The following is a 21,385-nucleotide window of genomic DNA, read 5'->3' as shown; positions in this document are numbered from 1 at the left end:
TAAAGGATTACATACTGAATATGTATAAGAACATAAGAACAGCCCAGAACATAAGAACAACATAAGAACATAAGAACAGAAAGTATGTGGTTGCATTGTTTTAAACAAAGTCATAAATTTGTCTGAAAGTTACTACTAAGTATCTTCCCCAACCCAAACATTCTTAAATTGTGATGTATTCTAAATTAAGATATTTTCTGAGCAGCTTGTAACCTCCAAGAAGTTCTGGAATGAGTCTGTCTTTTTTGTTGCATGTGATCTTGCCAGAGGAGTGCAAGCTTTCAGTAACTTTTGACATTTGGGCTGTTGGCTAGGGTGAAGATATCCATCTGCTTGCTTTGAGTGTCACAGGGCATATGTTCAAATGCTGTTGTCCATTGCAGGATCTCCAAGCAGAAAATCTGAACGATGACAGTTCAGAGAACATGGTTAAAATATTACATCTGTCCTAATTTTTTTATCTGCACCTTTTGATTTTGTGGAAAGGAGAAAATGAAATATTTTCTTGGGTAATAGTAACAGGAATTCTCAGCTGCATTTTCCATATCAAAAGGTAGCATACATTCAGAGCAGTTTGTCTCTTGAAAAGATTACAGTGAAGAAAAGGAACCTCCTATGAAGCTTTGATTAACTTTGTGTACATATTGTCAACCAGCTGTCAAATATACTATTTTTGTTCTGTGCCTTGCTGAGTGCATGATATTAAAAATGAACACTCCATTCTGTACCTCTTCTATGCTAGTACTATTTGCTAAAATGACTATGCAGCCGTGTGTATATTAAATAGTGGGACTATCCAGCTCAATACTATCTGTCAGCAGCTGTCCAGGGTTTCAGACAGAAGTCTTTCTCAGCCCTAGTACTTGAGTTTCTTTAAACTGCAGAAGTAAGTGATTGATCATAGCAGCTTTGCATGCAAAGCATGTGGTCTGCCACTGAGCTCTGCCTCCTCTCTATGTATGGAAAGAGTAGGACAACTACAACCCAGGCCGTCTACATTAGAAAGTGGCACCCAAACCCCACAATCAAATAAAATCTATTGGGAATGAGGGCATAATTTGGCAAAGATTTATTGCAGTGTGCTTGAGGAAATGCACTTGCACAACCACACCCTTTATAGGATGAGAGCCAAAGAGCAATATGACCCAATAGTATTTTGACTTCTCATATTGGAACAACAGACCAAAAGCAACTTGTGGTATGGGATGAGGAACATGTTCTTGTTTCTCAACATCTGTGTTTGAAACTGCAAACCCAGAATCTACTCTGAATGTGCAGAACTAACCATGTGGTTCTTTGTTTCAGCCATTGTGTGTAATGGATGGCTTAATGTTGTGTGTTTGCATTATGTTGTTGGTTTTGAACGGTAGGTTCAAAAAATTAGGATACAAATTCTAATGAGCATTTCAGGTGATACGGTGTAGAACAGGGGTGCTCACACTTTTTTGGCTCGAGAGCTACTTTGAAACCCAGCAAGGCCCGGAGATCTACCAGAGTTTTTTTTACAGTGTTCGCGCCATCATAACATATAACATTTGTGTGTACAATGTATGTTGGTGTACCTTGAGCCCCACTGAGTATAACAGGACTTACTCCAGAGTAGACATGCCTAGGATTAGGCTGTGAGGCTGCAATCCTAGCCACACTTACCTGGGAGTAAGCCCCATTGAGTACAATGGGCCTTACTCCCTGCGTTTCCTCCCAGAGGCACCTGAAGGGGGGGGTCGGCACTCCGCGATCTACTCATTTTGCCTCGCGATCTACCGGTAGATCGTGATCCACCTATTGAGCACCCCTGGTGTAGAATATACAGTAGAACTCCAGTAGGTGCTGGACAACCAAATTATTGGATATTATGAATTATCAGGATGTGCTATCCTTTTCGTAAATAAGTCCTGGGTCGCTATGGCTAAGCTGCTTGGGTTGTCCCTGTGCAGCTACTGTAGCCTGTGTTGGCAATGCCATCACTGAGCTGGGCACAATTGTGTCTGTGCAGGAACTGCTAAAGTTGGAAGTCTACTTCCAAGTTGGGAGTACTGCTGAGAGATTTTGATGCTAATAGGTTTAACAGCTACTGGGTATAATAGCAATTGGGTGTAAAAGTCACCATATTTTAGGTAAATGTCTGGATTCATCTTGGGTCCATAATGTCCTTTTTACACACACCAGAAATTATTGTATTGCCACCAACTGCCTGCATCAAGTAAGATCTTGTTGCACCCTGATCTGAATAAACTGCAAACAGTGCTGATAAAACAGTACAGCGTTCATACTTCAGGGGTGTGTCATCCGGTACTGTGATTATGAACTCTGAGTCATGTTTATGCAACAAACTAACTACAGACAGCTATTTTCCAATTGTGTAGTTGGAAGGAATTTTTATTAAATGTTGATTCATAGTTTGAAATAGGCACTGGGAAAAACATTTGAGTCACTGCAAATAGGAGTTTAGAACTTGAGATAACCTTCCTTCTCGTGTTCCTTGCTGGCTGCAGCAATTAGTGTGAACAGGAAGAAAAAGGAATAGAGCATCTTCATTGCAGAAATCTTCTGTAGTACTGTACCACTGTAAAAATGTTAAGTTGTAACTGAATGCAGTTTAATCTGCAGTGAAAAAGTTGATGATTTTTTGTTTTGTAAAATAATAATACCTTAAACAACATCAGGGGAAGATATAGGTTGTCTCATTATTTGCTAGGGTTCCATTCCCAGAATGTGGATGGCAAATATTGCATTAAAGCAAATACATTTAAAAAACAATGTCTCTTTGCTAGGCGATTTAAAAACGGCCTTGTTGACCTTTGTGATGTAAGACAGAGGCCTTAGGCAGAAAATCCATCAATGAGTTTCTCTCCAGGTGCTTAGAAAGGCTTCACCCCAAGCCAGGGACCTCTCCCTTCACCCAGAGCACAGTGTCTGGAAAGAATGCAAAGTGATTGTCACTCTTTCATGTGCTCAGGGGAAGTGGGGGGTTGCTTACCTTGGAGTGAAGCTGTTCTAAGGACCTGGAAAGAGAATGATTGATGGATTGTCAGTTGTCTGCTCTCTTGCATTAATGAGGCTATTGTTAAATGAGTTTTTTCTTTTAAAGGGCCCTTCTCAGGGCCCATGATAAAACCTCAATTGAAAAATCCATAATTAATTAGGTTATACCTGTATATGTAAATCTAATGTATAGATCAGCAAATGGAGATCTTGTCACACAATTCTCTTTCCCTTTCCCCCCTCTGAAGAGCAGCAGTTTGACCACTTGTTGGCCAACCCAGAGGCACAAGGTTGTGTGGAGGGAGTTGTAATGAGAGTTGGTGGCCTTTCATAGTATAGTGTAAGCCTTGGACCACCTCCATCCATCTCTCTAGTGTTGCCCTCCCATAAAAGCAGTTATTCAGGAATCTGCGGGAGGGCTACCTGAGTGTTGTGGTTGTGTGTTGTATCTCCTAGTGCAGTGCTTCCTAAACATTTTAGCACTGCAACTCACTTTATATAAATAAATAATTAATGATTTAACATGAGGGGCATGAAGATCACTGTAGTCTTTGATGGCTCCACATCAGACCTTTTTGACATCCAGAGTGAAGCAGGGCTGTGTTCTCTTGCTGACCTTGTTTGGGATTTTCTTCACTGTGCTGCTGAAGCAGGCCTTTGGAACTGCAACAGAAGGCATCTATCTCCAGACCAGATCAGATGGAAAGCTCTTCAACCTCTCCAGACTGAGAGCAAAGTCCAGCTGAAATGTCTGCGTGACTTCCTCTTTGCCGACAATGGAGCTGTCACCACCCACTCTGCCAAAGATCTCCAGCAGCTCATGAACTGTTTTAGCAAGGCCTGCCAAGACTTTGGACTGACAATCAGCCTGAAGAAAACACAGGTCATGGTTCAGGATGTGGACTCACCTCCCTGCATTGCAATCTCTGCGCATGAGCTGGAGGTTGTCCAAGACTTTGTGTACCTTGGCTCAATGATCTCTGACACTCTTTGGATACCGAGCTAAACAAATGCATTGGTAAAGCAGCTACCACATTCTCCATACTCACAAAGAGAGTCTGGTCCAACAAGAAGCTGACGGAACATACCGAGATCCAGGTCTACAGAGCTTGTGTCCTGAGTACACTTCTGTACTGTGGCAACTCATGGACTCTTTGGTCACAACAGGAGAAGAAGCTGAATGCTTTCCACATGCACTGCCTCCGACGCATCCTCGGTATCACCTGGCAAGACAAAGTTCCAAACAACACAGTCCTGGAATGAGCTGGAATCCCCAACATGTATACAGTGCTGAAACAGAGATGCCTGCGTTGGCTTGGTCATGTCGTGAGAATGGGCGATGGTTGGATCCCAAAGAATCTCCTCTATGGAGAACTTGTGCAGGGAAAGCACCCTACGGGTAGACCACAGCTGCACTACAAGGGTATCTGCAAGAGGGATCTGAAAGCCTTAAGAACGAACCCCAACAGATGGGAAAACTTGGCCTCTGAGTGTTCTGCTTGGAGGCAGGCTGTGCAGCATGGCCTTTCCCAGTTTGAAGAGACACTTTACCAACAGACTGAGGCAAAGAGCCGAAGAAGGAAGGCCCATAGCCAGGGAGACAGACCAGGGACACACTATACTTGCTCCCAGTGTGGAAGGGATTGTCACTCCCAAATTGGCCTTTTCAACCACACTAGACGCTGTTCCAGAATCACCATTCAGAGCGTGATACCATAGTCTTTCGAGACTGAAGATTGCCAACAACCTATTTAACATGATGCCAAGTCAGTCAGCAAACCTGCAAGAGGTTTTCAAAGCTGTGTTGGTTGAGTAGCACCCCAGAAAGTCTTTCGGTGCGGTGTGTTCAATGCTATCCTAGCGTTTACATGGTTCAGCTAACTTTCCAGGAAAATCTACAGGAGAAGATGACAAGCTTGTATTTCTGTTTAAGTATGCTAATTTTGTATTGACTTGGCCTTTCACACTACTCTTTATAGCAATTCTGCACTGTGGTTTACTTACTCAGGTATGCACATGTAGTGTAGCCTGCTTGAGAGCTGTGCCAATTTCATCTTACATAAGAACAGCCCCACTGGATCAGGCCATAGGTCCATCTAGTCCAGCTTCCTGTATCTCACAGCGGCCCGCCAAATGCCCCAGGGAGCACACCAGATAACAAGAGACCTCATCCTGGTGCCCTCCCTTGCATCTGGCATTCTGATATAGCCCATTTCTAAATTCAGGAGGTTGCACATACACATCATGGCTTGTAACCCGTAATGGATTTTTCCTCCAGAAACTTGTCCAATCCCCTATTAAAGGCATCCAGGCCAGATGCCATCACCATATCCTGTGGCAAGGAGTTCCACAGACCAACCACACGCTGAGTAAAGAAATATTTTCTTCTGACTCTTCCAGCACTCAATTTTAGTGGATGTCCCCTGGTTCTTGTGTTATGTGAGAGTGTAAAGAGCATCTCTCTTTCCACTCTGTGTATCCCCTACATAATCTTGTATGTCTCAATCATGTCCCCCCTCAGGCGTCTCTTTTCTAGGCTGAAGAGGCCCAAACGCCGTAGCCTTTCCTCATAAGGAAGGTGCTCCAGCCCCGTAATCAACTTAGTCGCTCTCTTTTGCACCTTTTCCATTTCCACTATGTCTTTTTTGAAATGCGGCAACCAGAACTGGACACAATACTCCAGGTGTGGCCTTTCCATCTATTTGTACAATGGCATTATAATATTAGCTGTTTTGTTCTCAATACCTTTTCTAATGATCCCAAGCATAGACTTGGCCTTCTTCACTGCTGCCACACATTGGGTCGACACTTTCATCGACCTGTCCACCACCACCCCAAGATCTCTCTCCTGATCTGTCACAGACAGCTCAGATCCCATTAGCCTATTTGTGAAGTTTTGATTTTTTGCCCCAATGTGCATGACTTTGCACTTACTGACATTGAAGCGCATCTGCCATTTTGCTGCCCATTTTGCCAGTTTGGAGAGATCCTTCTGGAGCTCCTCACAATCATGTCTGGTCTTCACCACTTGGAAAAGTTTGGTGTCGTCTGCAAACTTAGCTACCTCACTGCTCACCCCTGTCTCCAGGTCATTTATGAAGAGGTTGAAAAGCATCGGTCCCAGGACAGATCCTTGCGGCACATCACTTTTCACCTCTCTCCATTGTGAAAATTGCCCATTGACACCCACTCTCTGTTTCCTGGTCTTCAACCAGTTCTCAATCCATGAGAGGACCTGTCCTCTAATTCCCTGACTGTGGAGTTTTTTTAGTAGCCTTTGTTGAGGGACCGTGTCGAACGCCTTCTGACCGTGTCCTGTATCTTCCCCTTGCTTGAATTTTTCCTCCACAGGAGAACAACCGGCCAAAACACACTTGCTGTTTCATATTGGAAAACTCTGTTGTTTAGTGATAAAGGAACCTTATGATTTTGTTGTAATTGATTTTTTCTTGACTAACAATTTAGGTGAAGCCACTGGAGGTTGCTGAGGGTAAAAACTGTTCTGTCTTTTAGAAATGACATGGGATTGTATGAACAGTTACCCAATTCAGGTGGTCATCCAAGTCATAGGTTACACTGTGAATAAGATGCATCAAGATTTGGACATACATACTTTCTGTCACCTTTCCTCTTCTCATAAGTGGAGGGGAAAACTTTTCCTTTCACAGTTTGACTGAACCACAGTTTCTTATCATAGCATCTTCAGGAACAGTGATTTAAATGTATTTAAAAGATTTCTACCCCACCTTTCCTCTGTTGAAAGCAGATGCTCAAGGTGGTTTACAATTTATAGATTAAAAAAAATACAATATACAGTAGAGTAAAAAATAGAAAATACGATACAACAAAAGAAAAGGGAAATACAATAGTGATAAGGCATATCACAATTTTTTTCAAAGTAAAGACTGAAGTGTGTTTGTTGCTTATTAAATTAACATCAAGCCATTTTAATTATAACTTGTTCTCAAATTCTAAATTTAATATTCTTGCAGTTTAATTTTTTTTTTTGTTTCTTCTGTAGCTACTGATCTTCTTCTGGCTTGGAATCCAATTTGTCTGGGCCTGATAGAGGGACTTATTGGAAAAATTCAGCTTCATACAGGTACAAATCGTTAACGTTTCATCTTAATGACAAGATAAAGTTAAAATTGCTCTACCCTTTGTGCTAATAACCTTGTCCCCCAAGTTTTTACTGTCTGTGGCTGATAGAACGGAAGTGAGCTTTGTCTGTTTCTCTGTAAGGCTGAATGATGTGACACTTTAACAGAGCAAAACTAATAAATGTGAGTCTCTGAACAAAATAAATGGCTCATTTTATACACAGTAGTTGATACATATCTGATAAAGTGTGTTTTCATGATGCAAGCATTGAAATGGGGGTGGGGAAGAGCAAATAATGAGCATTTTTGAAGCAAGACAATTTCTGGTTTGTAAATAAGGTTGATTAATGAAGTGCTACAAATGGAAAGGGATGGAAAAATCACTGGTCTTAGAGGAAGAAGCAATTTTCTTGAGCTCTGATTGCTAACATTCTGAAAGACCTTTCTTCTCATCTATTTTCCTCAAACACTGGCTGCTTCATGTTGATATAGGAAAAGCAAGACAAACTTGCTTCTGTTAAAGGAATAGTATTGGAAATCCTGCCAAAGAAATAGCTGGCATGCACTGAATGTTTCAAAAGTGAGGTCAGCGTGCTTTAGATTGAGTTTTGCTCTTGCTTTGTCTAGCTAACCTTTAAATAATTACTGAGTGCAACCAGTACTGTTCAGTGCTTATATTTTCATGATTGTTAGATTTAGGGTAAAATCAATAGTTGTTACTAAAAGTACTAAGCTTTATTTAGATGTTCTTAAGCTAAGAACAACACACGCTCAAAAACCTGATTTTATTTTATGCCTTATAAAGCATCCCTTAATAAACTTTGATATATAAAATAAAGTGGTGGTGGAGATGCCACTGTCATGGAACAAAGACAGGGGAACCTCCATACACTTGGATTGTATCAGAGGTGACTTTTCAATATGGGCATGACTAGGCTGCTAGTACTACTCTTCAGCCTAGTGCCTATAGCTCTTGTCACACCACCTTTTTTTACAATTGGTGCTCCAGGTTAAAATCCTTGCTCAGCCATGAAATTTCCTGGGGTAACCTTGGGCAAGTCACTATCTCTCATCCTCGCCTACCTTACAGGGTTGTTGTGGTGACTAGAGGAGGGGAAGTACTGTGTATACTGACCTCGGCTCCTTGGAGGAAGGATCATATAGAAATGTGAAAAGTAAATAAAACCTGAATGTTCACAAAACATGAACATGTGCAATCTTTGCATGCATACAGGCTAGTACATGAGCTTTGTAAGTGTTTTTTGTAAATATGTCTGCTATATGCAGCCACCTACACAGGTAAGTACTTTATGCATTCCTCCATCTTGTTTGAATTGTGTTTGACTTGCAGGTTTCCTATGCATGATACTCCATGAAGACATATAGAAATACTTGCTTTAAAAGAATCACCTCTGAACCAGTGGTTCCCAAACCTTTTAGCACCAGGACCCACTTTTTAAAACAACACTCTGTCAGGACCCATCTAGGTTTACCAGTCTTCAAAAAAAGAGATCTAGAAAGAAATAATTTTATTTATTTATTTCTAAGTAATAATAACCAGAAAAAGACCCTCAAACATTTCCCTGTGTTTACGCATGCTTGCAAATTGCATGAGCTGAGCCCTTTGACAGATAATTAGCAACTACAGTATCTGGTTTTTGAATAACCTCAGGACTTGAGGCAGTTATCTGATCTTTCCATCACCCTTTGGTGACCCACCAAAAATCAGGTTGTGACCCACCAGTGGGTCCCAACCCACAGTTTGGGAACCATTGCTCTGTGTTAGATAATTAATCCTGTAACTGAGTAAGACCATTATGAAATGAATAAAGACTATTGCTTGTTGATGGCTTGTTAGGTTACCATCACAGACAGAAGTTTGAGGAAGCACAATCTGTTCTTGACAGATACGACAATCCAAGAGATGCTAAATGAGAAAGTATAATTAGTATAATAGAATATTACTCAAGAAGGTATGTTAACCTTCAGTACTCCTTTATTGTTAAGTACTAAAATATGTCCTCAGTTTTTAAAAGGTACAAATAACTCTATTTTTTATTTTTTTAGAGTTATAGAGTTATAGAGTAATAAATAACTCTAGTTTATTAACACTAAAAAGTTGTTAATCTTACAAATACATTATGTTGCCTTTTTGTTCTTTAAAGTTCAGTTCACCAGATACCACTGTTTTTTGTGCAGTCCACAGCAGTAATCTTAAACTGGTAACAGTCCTGCTAGTCTAAAGTGCACATTTTGAATACCTCCCTATCCACTTAAAAAAATAAGATTTGCTCTTTGTAGTTTTTCTTCTCTAAAGAGCAATGCAAGGATCGGAGGCATTTCTGTGCATCTGAAATGGGGATGTTCTTTTTTTCTTCCTTTGGGGTTAAAAATGATGCAGTCTGATTTCAATAAATGTTCTTCCAAGAATGTCGTGATTTTAGAGGAAGGAAAAAAAAGATTAACTACTCCAGCTATATCTTTAGAGCTTGTTAAAGCATCCTAGTTGAAAGGGAATACATAGTTACATAATGCAGACTATAGCTTGCTAGAAATCTCTAATTTGAAACAATCTTATCTGATTATTTGTGGAGTCAGTCATTCTATTAATTTTCCAACACAAGGTGGTAGAATTCTGTCCTGAACCACTGCAGATGGTGGATCCTTTTTTGAATGTTTCCTGTTGTATAACAGCTTTCTCCATATAGAAAACTAGAACATTAGGACAGGGATTTACACATTTGTTTTGGATATAGGAGGTAGGTGAATTTTTTCATCTTTCAAAGTTTTAGGTTTAATGCTGACCAAAAAAATTTCACATGCTAGCATCAGCAAGTATTAAAATGCACACTTCCAACCCCTGTGGTGGCCAGAAAACTTAGCAAACGTCATTGTGACAGCAAAAAGAGGTCTAGGCTTTGATCTAAAATTAAAGCTACATCAAGAAACATTCTTGATGTAAAATGTTGTTTAAAAAATGGTGTTTAAAAAAGGTGTAAATTCTTTACACCAAGGCTGCAATCCTGCACACACTTACCTGGGATTAAGTCCCATTGAATTCATTGGGCTTACTTTGGAGTTAGTTTTACAACATAACTAACACATTTTCTCCTCTTGCTCTCCCCTCCTTTCCTTTCTTGGGCCAGTGCAGGGGCTGCAAAAGTACAGATAGAAAATGCACCTGGAGAGCTGGGGGGAGGGAGATGTGTGCTCTGTTATACTTTTCCCCAAGAGTGATCCTAGAACATTTTGACTTGTTATAGTTGCCTGACACATGGAATTTGTTAAGCCCTATATTAGGAGAGAGTTTTTGTGTGGCCACCTTCTTGATGTTCTAGCTTTATTATATGCATGGAGTATTTACATGGGGAAAATGAAGCAACAGGATTTACAGGTAACTTTGTATGCAGAACCTCAGGTTAAAGCTGAGCTGGTGAAGTCAGTGAAAACATGGAGACGCTATATTGGCCTTACTACTAACAGACTATGCTGTGAGAGAGAGAGAGAGAAGACAAAAAATACACCAGCTGAAGACAGTGATGATTTGAATATGCTAGTCCTATTTTGATGGTCTAGAACAGTGTTTCTCAAACTGTGGGTTGGGACCCACTAGGTGGATTGTGAGCCAATTTCAGGTGGGTCTCCATTCATTTCAATATTCATTTCAATATTTATTTTTAATATATTAGAGTTGATCCTACCATAGCATGTGACTGCATTTGGGGAAATGCAACAGACCTGTACTTTTAACAGACTACTATGTATCTACTTTTAACAATGATAGTAAATAGGACTTACTCCTGGGTAAGTGTAGGTAGGATTGCAACCTAGGATTGTTAAAAATTTCCCTGCTCGGTGATGTCACTTCCGGTCATGGCATCATTTCCGGTGGGTCCTGACAAGATTCTTTTTCTAAAAAGTGGGTCCTGATGCTAAATGTGTGAGAACCACTGGTCTAGAAGCTATTATAACCTGCAATTCCAATTGGTTTTTCAAAGTTCCTTCCAAAAGGTCTTGTTGTTTTAACCGTGGACCAGTTGTGACTAGCTACATTAAAAGAGCATCTTATGATTAGTCACAGAGACTGAGAAGGATAAAATAAAGGACAGCCGAGTCAGTGACAGGTTGATTTTCACTGAGATTTGAGGGACAGAAAGCCCAAAGGTCAGGAGAAGAATTTGTGGCTGATAATCACTGAAGAAGTTTGGAGAGAGAGCTTGAAGAAGCTTTCCCAAAAGCTGGGTCTGAATGAACAGCCAGCAATTGATTACTCAGCAACATTTTTGGGTTGATTCTGCAGGACAATGCTGGTGTGAGGCCCTGAAGGAAAACCAGGAAGGAACTTCTAGACTCTTCAGTCTGCCTGAGTTGTGGAGCCTTGCTGAGTTAAGGGAGAGCACATGTCTCACACACTGGAGACAGAGTAATTGGCTATCTAAATTACTAGAAAATTGAACTAACCCCAGTGTCTGGTCAATCTTGAGAGCTGTTATTCAAGTAGCTTCATAAGCAATGGATCTCCTTGGCAAGTCAAACTGTTGTTCTGAGGCAAGGCCATGAAAGCCAGCCATTTATGTTAAAACAAATCATTTATGCAATTGTTTAAAAGTTAAATATAGCAAATGCTTAGCAGCTTAATAGGGAAAATGTATGCTTAGAACTTAAGAACATAAGAACAGCCCCACTGGATCAGGCCATAGGCCCATCTAGTCCAGCTTCCTGTATCTCACAGCGGCCCACCAAATGCCCCAGGGAGCACACCAGATAACAAGAGACCTCATCCTGGTGCCCTCCCCTACATCTGGCATTCTGACTTAACCCATTTCTAAAATCAGGAGGTTGCGCATACACATCATGGCTTGTACCCCATAATGGATTTTTCCTCCAGAAACTTGGAAACTTAAACTTGGAAATTCCAAAAACTTGGAAACTTAAAATCCATATTTGCTCTCTGAAGAGGCCCCGGTCTGAAATTGCTGAAATTACAGTTTAGTTAAAATCCACATCTCTCTCTGCCTGAAGCTTCAAACAGACCTGAAGCTGGCAGTTCAGCTAGATTTGGCAAAATTTCAAGAATGCTTGGCATGAAGCAGATAACTTTGAAGGCACTGTCTCTGAATAGGCAGCATGAGGGAGGGAATTTCCCATCTCAAGCACAACTGCCTGCATGTCAAACTAAACAGAGAACATTTTGGATTTTAGAACATAATTCAGATAGGCTTTCCCTTTTAAACCAAAAATAGTCTAGTATGCACTAGGAAGAGCTATTTACACCAAAGCTTCATGTCAAAAAGAGCTATTTAGAAAGTATCATACAAAGTTAGCATGCAAGCCAAATAATTAATAATTATGGCTTAAAATGTAATTAACACATATATAAGGGCACAGTGGCATCAGAAGTGAATTTTAGAATAGTTTGATTAAAGCATAAATACACAGAATAGTAGAAGCCATTAAATTAAAAATGCTTGTCTCAAAATGCAACCTTGAGAGGCAGATGTCTGGCAAAAGCCATTCCAGCTCTAATCAGGGTCTGTCTCAGCCTGTATCTCTGCAAACTTGAAAACTCCAAGCTTTGCAGAATTTGTTGCATCTCAGAGAGGCTTTTGGCTGCAACATACAGGAGAGCAAATAGGGGGTAGTTTTTTAAAACCAGACTTTGCAACAAAAAGCGAGGGCAATGTTATCTGTCTTGGCCCTAGAAGCAGGAAATTGAGAGGAAGGAATACACAGGTTTGCAACATTTTAGTAGAAAAACTAGAAACATTAGATGGAAGTCTTAGCATGTGCAACTTTTATCTTGTTTGGCACATGGAAATAGAATTTTCTAAGATACAGACACCTGCAAACACCAGCTAGACAGAAGATAAGCAGGAACATTCCTGAGAAAGTCCACGAACAGCCTCTGTCTGAGCTGAAAGCTGACAGAAGGGGCTGGATTTAGTTAAAATGAATGGAAAAGGTCTCTTAAAATCCTTTTGTACAATAAGAGTTTAGTTTGTCTTGTATTAAATATAATTACACCACTATACAGATCACATATAGAGAATCCCAACATGGAAAAGAGGCAAGTCAAAAGGCTTAGACAAGGGTTGGCACAGAGCCCCATGGTGTCTGGGAACAACAAAGAAAGGAATTTAGAGTGATAGCACTGGTGGCTCTGCCAAGGTCAAGCAAGTGAAAAGTGCCAAAAGATAACCACAAAGACATACCAAAAAACCCAATTCTGTAATAATTGAGTAAAGAGTGCCACCTAGTGGTTGTTGAAATCTTTAAGATATATGTCTCAATGTACATTTTTGCCTTTTTTGGCATCTGTATCTTGAAACAAATCAATCAAATGCTTGTAAAGTTATCTCTAGCTAATCCTGAGAAAGCCCCATCTCTGATGTCACACACCAACCAATGAGAAGTGTAAGACTCCTCAAACAAAGGAGCCAGGATAGAATATAAGTGAGAGGTTCACACTGGAAAATTGCTCTCATTGCTCTCTTAGCTTTGGACAAGGAGTCCCTGAGAAGTCCGTTGCTGGCAACGAAATAAAGCTTGCAGATGATCACCATTCTTGCCTACTGAGTTTGCTTTTGGACTTTGTTTTTGACCTTGCAACAGTTCTTATAAATAATTTTTGTTTTGTGGGTTGAATTTGATGTTGGGCTGTGTGTTCCCATGCCTTTGCCTTGCCAGACTATCAAAAGAGACATTTTTAATACATGGCAGCAGCAGGTGGTGAGTAAAGGAGTTTTAGTGGGTAAGAAAGGAAGTTATTTGTAGGAATCCCTCCTCCTTTCCAATTAAAAAATAATTCCTTATATGTGATTAAAGTAGCTGAGATTTTGGAATTGCTTTGTAGTGTTCATTAAAGAGCTATGTGAGTAGAAAGTAGAGATGATGAGTTTTCTCTGATCAGGTCTTTTAACCCATCTTCCCCCATGCCTGACACAATGTTGCTGAAATCACATTTTTCAAAAATGACACCCTGTATGTGGTTTGGAGTCCCAAGAACTTGAGAATTTTGTTCTATATAATGCGTAGAATGTCTCTCATTCTACACAGCACAGTTGTAACAATTGGATGACATTGGAAATTGTGTTGAGGTTTGTCTTGTGCATATGTGTTTATTTTTTAAATTAGGTTTTTAATTTATGTTTTTAACCTTTGTTGTAAGCCGCCTCGGGTCCCTCCGGGGAGAAAGACAGGGTAAAAATAAAGTTAATAATTTTTATTATTATTAAAAATGTGTTCCCATTAAAAGGGAAAGTAAATACTACAGTATTTTGGTTGTCATTACCTGTAGGCACTTGTGGTGATAAATTCCTTGTTTATATATTTTTTGTCACGTGTGTGGTGTTTTCACTGAAGTGGATGGAAAACTACATGAGAGATTGTATCCTTTTCCACCCACAGTGGAAGCTTCAGTTTAGTGAAGTGCTTTGCATTTCTGTGAAGCTTGGAGTTCTGTCAGGGTTAGTTTCTTAGTGCAGGCGGAACTGCAGTTATTGGTTGATTAACTAGCATTCTCAGGGTTAAGTGTCATGTGATTAAAAATGTATAAACGTAGTCAGTGTGATGTTTCCAGGTTAAACAATGCCCCTGCTTCACTATTCTCCTGAAAGCCAGCTAGCAGCTATTGATTTTTCGAGGAGCTGAGCTGGAAACATTGCATTCCTTCCTTGTATTATGGAACCCTGTTGTAATTTTGACTTAGACAAGTTGTAGAGCTTTGATACCTGCTTGATTCATTGATTAAGAGAGCAGGAACTGAATAAATAAAAAGATCTCTTGGCACCTGGTAGCTGTTGGAGAAAAGCTGCTATAAGGACATTGAATGCGTTTTAAAGACCTTCCTATTTGCATATCCTTACTAGCAACTACACTGGTTCCACACATCTATGAATGAAATTGTGTGCTGTGTTGTCACCAACTGGTTTTTCCTAAACATGATGACAAATTTGTTTGCCATAATTTATCACAGCAGAACTGAATATGCCCCACATGCAGCAGACTGATTGAACGTGCTCACAATCTCTTTGACAGAGATATAATTTACTCTCTGGTCAGCTCCCGAGTGCCAGTTCCATGTAATTTTATTGCAGACTGGCCACTAAAAATTGCAAACTGTCAGTGTATCTCTCTGCTTTATACCTCCTGAGAAGGTTTAAAACATAATATAAATACAAAAAAATTGCAATTAAAATCAATACCTTAAAATAATACAGGCAATCCATCTAAACCAGTGTCATAGTAATAAGGATGGTAGACCAGGATTAAAAAAAAAAGACTATAGTGAAAAAGCCAGATGAAGTTTTCAGCCCTTCTTGGAAGGCTAATGGAGGGTACAGAAAGGGGATGGGGTTCAATAATTGCAGTGCTGCCATGAAGAAAGTGACCCACTTGTCATCAGCCTCTAAGAGGACTTCTGTTTTGTCTGAATTTAACTTTAGTTTGTTAGCCCTCATGCAGTGTCCAACCAAGGCAATGCTTCAGGACCCTGTCAGCCTCCCAGCATTTGATGGAAGACAGGGGGAGGCAGGGCCAGTGCCAGGCTATTTTGCTTCCTAGGCAAGGCTAATTGAAATAGGATTTTTAAAAATAAGACTTTATAATTATATTTAATAACACTGTTGTGGTATTTATCTTACGTTAAATGAAAAATGTAAATTGCCAGTTGCGGTTTTTACATGGGTTAAAAAAACTCCTAATATGTATAAAACTGTGCCCCTTAAGGTTCAATACTGCATCCCTCTGAGGGCTGTGCCCTAGGTGGCTCCCTGTTTGGCTCAATAATAGCACTGGCACAGGCAGGAGGTATCATCTGTGTATTGGTGACAACTCTAAATCCTTGGATGACCTCTTCCACTGACTTCATGTAAATGTTAAACAACCTGGGGAACAGGATAGAACCCTGCTGCACTTAATGTGCCAGAGGTCATCAGTGATCTAGTAAGACTGTAGTGTTCTGCTTTTTGTTAGCTGATATAGGGATGTTTAGTGGAAACAATAGGGAGAGTAAGGTTTTTTCAAAGTGTTCTTTGGCAGCCGGCTTGTTTTTCTCATATCTAGAACTAAAATACAAAAGCCCTATTGTCAGTACTGCCTTTGACCACTGTGCATAAACAATGATTGTATCAATGATCACTTGTCTCATCTCCCCCATGAGGGCATGAGAGCTGGCTTGTAACCTCTACCAGTTGGCTTTGGCCACTGAAAGCAAAAGATGATCACTGTTCTGAATTTGTAGAAAGCACAAGTATGCTTCATTGTTAAGAAGAGGATAACTAATATTATATGTTGGCCTTTATATCTTTGGCAAATCCAAATTCAGTTAGCTTTATTTTCTTTAAAAGAAAATTATAATCAGCTGGTAATATTGGGACTGAAGTTTTAACATTGGAGTCTTTTTTAAATGCATTTAGAATAGCCCTGAAAAATCTCTTCAACAATTTAAAAGGTTTATTCTGGGGAAAGGAGGAAGGCATTACGGTATACCTTGGGGTAACCCCTCCACTTTAGTCAAGAGACGAAAGCCCTGTTTGGTTATTTCTTTGAAGGAAGTCCCCCTATCTTCCTCGACCTACTCTGCCTAGCAACCAGGTCACAGAGATTCAACACACCTCCTTAAGAGCTGTCTGAAATGAAAACATTTTATTTGCTTTTCTCTCCTTCCTCCCCATCCCAAACGTAGTCAGGAAGCTGGGGGAAAGGATTGTCTTTGAGCCTGTTGTACACAAGATACTGTGGGAATGAACCGTGGGGAGCAACCATTTTCAATCACTGTGCCGTGACACAATGGTGTGTTGCGAATGGTCTGGAGATGTGCTGCGGGCTTTTGGGGGATGTGAGCCCCCCACCAACAGCATGGTGTGCCTTGACAATTTTTGTCAGTGTGCCAAAAAAGGTTGAAAATCACTGGTGGGAGTATAATTGATCCTGCCTTGATGCATACAGTCCTTTTGTGACAGGTTCTTTTCTGTTTTGCTTCTGAATGCCCTCCTGCTTTCCTTGGAGAAAACAGGAAATCTTTACTTTTCATAAATTCCTGTTCCGAAGGAAAATAGAAGAACATTCTTCCACTGCAATTTAGCTGTCTGGGCCTTATCTCACCACATGGTGTGTGATTTTGATCTCATTACAGAAAGTGACTGGTAAAGGAAGGAAAGGCAGGATATAAATCACTTAAGTAAATAAACAACAAATTACAAAAATAGCAGTCAACATAAATGCATCCACAGTGGATCACTTTATATTTATATGGAAACTTATTTTAACATGTTTCAAAATGATACAAAATATAATTCATTTCAGTATCATGATCTCTCTCCATAACTAATGAGATGAACAAGCATACTGCAGTAAAAATATCAATTGTATCATATAAGCTAAGCAATAGTAAGTTCTATAAAGCACTCAGGTTGGCTGAAACAACTTAAGCAAAAGAAGGATCTTCAACCCTAGGTGGCCCTTACTCATGGCTAAACTCAATCAAGGAGGCATGTTAATAGAGCAACTGGCTTCCTGAATTAGCTAACACACCTATAGCCAGGTACAAAGACAAAGGTAGCAGCTTCAAGGATTAGGGGAAAGCCACCAGGGGCTATTAAATAACAAAAGTCCCTTGATGAGTTCACCTTTCAAAAGATTTCATAGTGAAAAAGATACAAAAACCTGGGTCAAAAGACCCTCCTAATCTCCCCCCCCCCTTCATCATGCCTGGCCTGTACATTTGAACTCCTTTTCCTCACCCCCTCACATTTGAACTTTTTTCCTCATCCCTTTTGCTTTCTTTGTTTATGCTGCTCCATGAAGCTTTCCAACTTTCTCCCCACTTTCCTCCCTTAGTGCAACCAAAGCCAGTTTGCCTATGTTGACTGGTCCAGTCATCCCCTTGGGCCACCTTGCAGCACCCCTTCTCTCTGGGAAACAGCTCTTGTTTTCTTGTCCTGCTTCAGTGAATCCAGGCTGTTGCCTGGTTTTGGGAGCTAGCTTCAAAACCCTCTTTCTACCTTTTAAGCTCTGCATTTGACCAGGTAATTTGCTTGGTCATGGCATCTTACTCTAAGACTCCTGCAACGCATCACACTCATTCCAGCCGATATGAACTGGTAAACTTGGTCTTTGGTGCAGGTTCACCACAGAACCACATATCCCTGTTAACTTTCCTTGCCGGTCTTGTTTGCAGTCAAACTGATGTCATTCTTAGTGGTTGTGATCTTCCTCCTTTATTTGAGTGATTGCGGTGTGTGTGGTTTTGGTTTGTTTCCCACAATTCTCCCTTTTCCTTCTAGTTCCCCAGCTTTCTTTCTTTTTCCTACTTCTCAATACTTTAACTCTCTAATTTCCTAACGCCAGCCCTCTCTGGGCAACCCACCAAACCTGTGTCCTTTTTTCACTTCTACTTTTCACTTTTTTCCTCACCCCTTTTGCTTTCTTTGTTTGCCATTGCGTTTCCTTTTAAGGATTTTCTTTCTCCACCCTCTTCTGCTTTAGAGTGACGGCTTATGTTTAAGGCCTAGATGTGAAGTGAATGATAAATACTGAATTGCTTAATTTTGATTCCCCCTTCCCTATTACGAAATTATCGGCACAATAAAGTTTGTTGTGTAGCATCTTTCATCTTTACCTCTCATTTCTTTTCCTGCTTGAACCATTGAAGGATGTCATTGGCCACTACATAGGATCCCAGCACACTAAGTAGTTTTTCTTCATATGTGCATATTACATGTGTTTAAAAAACAACCAATAAGAGATGAGCTGGCTTGTATGGAAGGAGGTAGTTCCTAAAATTCTTGGTTTCCAAACTGTAAAAGACTTCGAAAGGTCAAACACCGTACCTTGAATTATGCCTGTAAATAAATTGGGAGCCAGCATAGTCAGAGGAGTTGTGGCTGGACAGAGTCAAACCACCAAATCCCTGAGACTGTGTGGGTCTCCACATTCTGTACTAACTGCAGTTTCTGGACAGTCTTCAAAGGCAGTCCTGTGTAGAGTGAGTGACAATAGGCATGAACCACTGTGGCTGAGTGTGATCGATTTTGGTACAGCTACATCTAATGCACCAGCCCAAACTGGGCAAAGGTTCCTGTGAGCCTGCACTGAATGAATCTCATTATCCTGGCAACCGTCTTTTAATAATGAAGAGTTTCCGGGGTGAGTCTGTAGGAACTGCAAACTTTATATAGTCCTGTTAAATATTTGGCTTAGCATGGGTCTCTGAGAGGAAAGACTACTCCTGCTACCTCTTTTCCTTCTACCAAAAAACATTATTTTTGAGAAGTAGTGCCATGTATCTTGGCTTGATGGTGCTATCATGCTGGGTGTACATCTAGAGCTCTGATTTGTTTGCAGTAAGAGTTTGCCTATGTGTAAAACCTGCAGATCTTCCTCCTGCTTTTTGGTGACTTTGAAATGTGTTGGCCTCTGACACTGACTTTGCAGTTGCTTTCAATGTGCCTTTTGAATTCTCGCTCCATAATTCTCTGACAAACAAAAATGAAGGTCAGATTCTTTATGAATTATGGCTAGTGTTATTTTCTGACCTTCCTGTTCCACATAAGTTAGGTTATGAATTGGAGCACAAAGAGGAAGGGAAACATTGAGAGCATTTCTGTATAATAGGGTACACCAAGAGTCTCTAGTGCCAAATCAAAGGATACAGTCATTCACTATATCAGTGAGTCCAAGGGCGTTTTGTTCCTCATTTATCATGGACTAGACTGCTACTTTCTCTTTCTTACAAGTATTCACCATATCCTGTACAGTTAAGGTCTGTTTCTCTTTCCGTATCAGTGAGATTTCTTGGCTCTGTTGCAATAGATGACTGCAGTGTGTTCTTTGATCCATTGCATTCAGGAACTTTTCTGTTCCTTTCTTGAAACTTGCTATGGAACTGTTGAACATCTCATGAAAACTCACAAGAGTTCTCAAGGTTCTAAGATGGCATGTGATTTTTTTTGGGGGGGGGGAATGACAGTGAAAGTTATTGATTGGGGTTGTCATCTAGATGGGCTCAGAGAATAACGTGTCCAGAGATCTCTAGAGCAGTGTTTCTCAAACTGTGGGTCGGGACCCACTAGGTGGGCTGCGAGCCAATTTCAGGTGGGTTCCCGTTCATTTCAATATTTTATTTTTAATATATTAGACTTGATGCTACACTGGCATGTGACAACATTTGGGGAAATGTTGCAGATCTGTACTTTTAACAGGCTACTATGTATATTTATAAAAAAAAAAGGTTAGTAAATGGGATTTACTTCTTGGTTAGTGTGGGTAGGATTGCAACCTAGGATTGTTAAGAATGTTCCTGCTTGATTATGTCACTTCCGATCATGACATCACTTCTGGTGGGTCCTGACAGATTCTGAGTCTAAAAAGTGAGTCCTGGTGCTAAATGTGAGAACCCCTGCTCTAGCCAAGTAATTACACTGATCTCTAGCCAAGTAATTACAACACTTTGGATGGTGACTTTTTTAAAGTTTTTATCGTGTGCATAGTCTGAAGACTATAATTTATTGCTGCAACCACTTTCATGATATTTTGTTCAGGATATGCTTGAGGAAATAGTGCATTAGTCATGCTTGAGTGTTTGTAAGAGAACTAAAACAAACCCATGTGTAATATGTTTTATTAATAATGCTTTAGACTAGATCTTGCAGGAATAAGTGAAAATTCAAATTAAAATGAACAGTAGTACTTTCCAGAACACTAGTAGTACTTTCCAGAACACTAGTGGCATTGAGATGTAAAATTGACAGAAATTTTGAAAAAAAAATGGAAATTTTTGGAAAAATTGAAAAAAATGCTACATTAACACTTTTTTTCTTTTCCAGATTGAAAGTCATTCTGTTACTTTAGGAACATAAAACATGACTATGGACAATTTGACTTTGCATAAAATTATCACAACTAGCGTATTAAAAATATAGTGTAGCCAAACAATTATAAACAGAATTTGCTTTTTTTTGTAATATTTATTTGTAATTGTAACAAATGGAGCTATAGTTTCCTGAACTGTTTACCCGTTTATGTGGAACAGATAAAAAACCTCCACAAAACAATTTTTAAAAATCCAGAAGTAACTATTATTCATATTTCCTGTCCACAGTATTAAATTTAAAAAAAAAACCCATTGAGGGAAGTGTATAGAAGGGAGTGAGACTAAGTTTCAATGAATGGGCATGAAATTTAATCAGGATCATTTTCTGAGTTGTAATTATCAGTATCAGTTTCTGCCTTTGCAGCTTCTCTGTTGTGTCTGTCATTATCACCGTTATTATGGACTTCTAAAAACTGAAGGTTTGCCC

At 39.9% G+C, this 21,385-nt stretch overlaps 1 protein-coding gene across 1 annotated transcript in view; it reads left to right on the top strand.

The window, feature by feature from the left end:
* Nucleotides 1-21,385, top strand: part of INPP5F (inositol polyphosphate-5-phosphatase F) — a 66,847-nt gene that overhangs the window by 14,593 nt on the left and 30,869 nt on the right. The window contains exon 2 of the mRNA XM_066621596.1: nucleotides 7,007-7,087. Within this exon, the coding sequence (XP_066477693.1) occupies nucleotides 7,007-7,087 (81 nt within the window). The remainder of the gene's footprint in view (nucleotides 1-7,006; nucleotides 7,088-21,385) is intronic.

Source organism: Tiliqua scincoides, chromosome 3 (genome assembly GCF_035046505.1).
Source record: "Tiliqua scincoides isolate rTilSci1 chromosome 3, rTilSci1.hap2, whole genome shotgun sequence".
Classification (NCBI taxonomy): Eukaryota; Metazoa; Chordata; class Lepidosauria; order Squamata; family Scincidae; genus Tiliqua; species Tiliqua scincoides.
This window is presented reverse-complemented; position numbering and strand designations above follow the sequence as displayed.